The sequence below is a fragment of the Aptenodytes forsteri genome, unplaced genomic scaffold (genome assembly GCF_000699145.1).
Source record: "Aptenodytes forsteri isolate BGI_AS27 unplaced genomic scaffold, ASM69914v1 Scaffold390, whole genome shotgun sequence".
Lineage (NCBI taxonomy): Eukaryota > Metazoa > Chordata > Aves > Sphenisciformes > Spheniscidae > Aptenodytes > Aptenodytes forsteri.
The window spans coordinates 251,120-251,920 of NW_008795631.1; the positions used below are offsets into that span (position 1 = coordinate 251,120).

Consider the following 801-nt stretch of genomic DNA (forward strand, 5'->3'; position numbering starts at 1 on the left):
AGCACCCTGCCCCAGCTTTCCCCCCCCCTCCCCGGGGAGCCGGCAGTATAAATAAGGGGGGGCCGTGCGGGCAGGAGGGGATGGCACTGCGGCGGCTCCGAGTCCTGAGTATGCCAGAGCAGGCCCTGGGTCACTGTCCCTGGCACGGGGGGGTGGCAGAGGGAGCGGAGAACCCCCCCAAGCCATCCCTCCCCGCGCGCTGTCCGGGGCCGCGCTCAGCCCATGAAGCAAACGGGGCCCAGCTCGAAGCCGAATTTCTGGTTGGCATCTCCGAAGTCAACGACGGCCACGTCCGTCAGGGGCAGCCGCTCGACGTGGGACGAGGTGACCTCCAGCACCGTCCGCTCCTGGCCATGGCGTCCCTGCGGGAAGGAGGCAAACGTGGCATACGGGGTGCCCGGGTGTCCCATACGCAGGCTGGGACAAGCGATGGGGGGGCGTAGGCGGTGGGGACGGAGATCCTCGCGGCTTGGGGACTCACCTGGCAGCCATCGTGGAGGGCACGGACGGGGGAGGCCGGGTGGTCGTGCCCCAGCTCCTCCTCGTTGGCCCCGCGGAAGCGCAGGGCACGGGCAAAGGTGCCGGCGTGGGCATCGTACCAGGCGGCCGCGTGCTGGCAGTTCAGCGTGAAGTTCTGGCGGGCGCTGGCGCTCAGGAGACGCAGGAAGGTGAGCTGGGTCACGGGCACGGCGTTCCCGTCCGCGTCCACGTAGGAGAACTGGGAGGGGGAGGACAGCACGGGGGCTGAGAGACAGACACCCATCTGCACCCGCCTGCCCGGGGGCCGGGGTGACGCCACGC

The 801-nt window shown here is 70.7% G+C and overlaps 1 protein-coding gene across 1 annotated transcript in view; it reads right to left on the bottom strand.

Moving 5' to 3' along the window:
* Positions 1 to 105: 105 nt before the first annotated feature.
* Positions 106 to 801, bottom strand: part of COL5A3 (collagen type V alpha 3 chain) — a 17,218-nt gene continuing 16,522 nt past the window's right edge. The window contains exons 67-68 of the mRNA XM_019472901.1: positions 482 to 718; positions 106 to 362 (exon numbers count right to left, since the gene is read on the bottom strand). Coding sequence (XP_019328446.1) covers positions 216 to 362; positions 482 to 718 — 384 coding nt within the window. The 3' untranslated portion in view covers positions 106 to 215. The remainder of the gene's footprint in view (positions 363 to 481; positions 719 to 801) is intronic.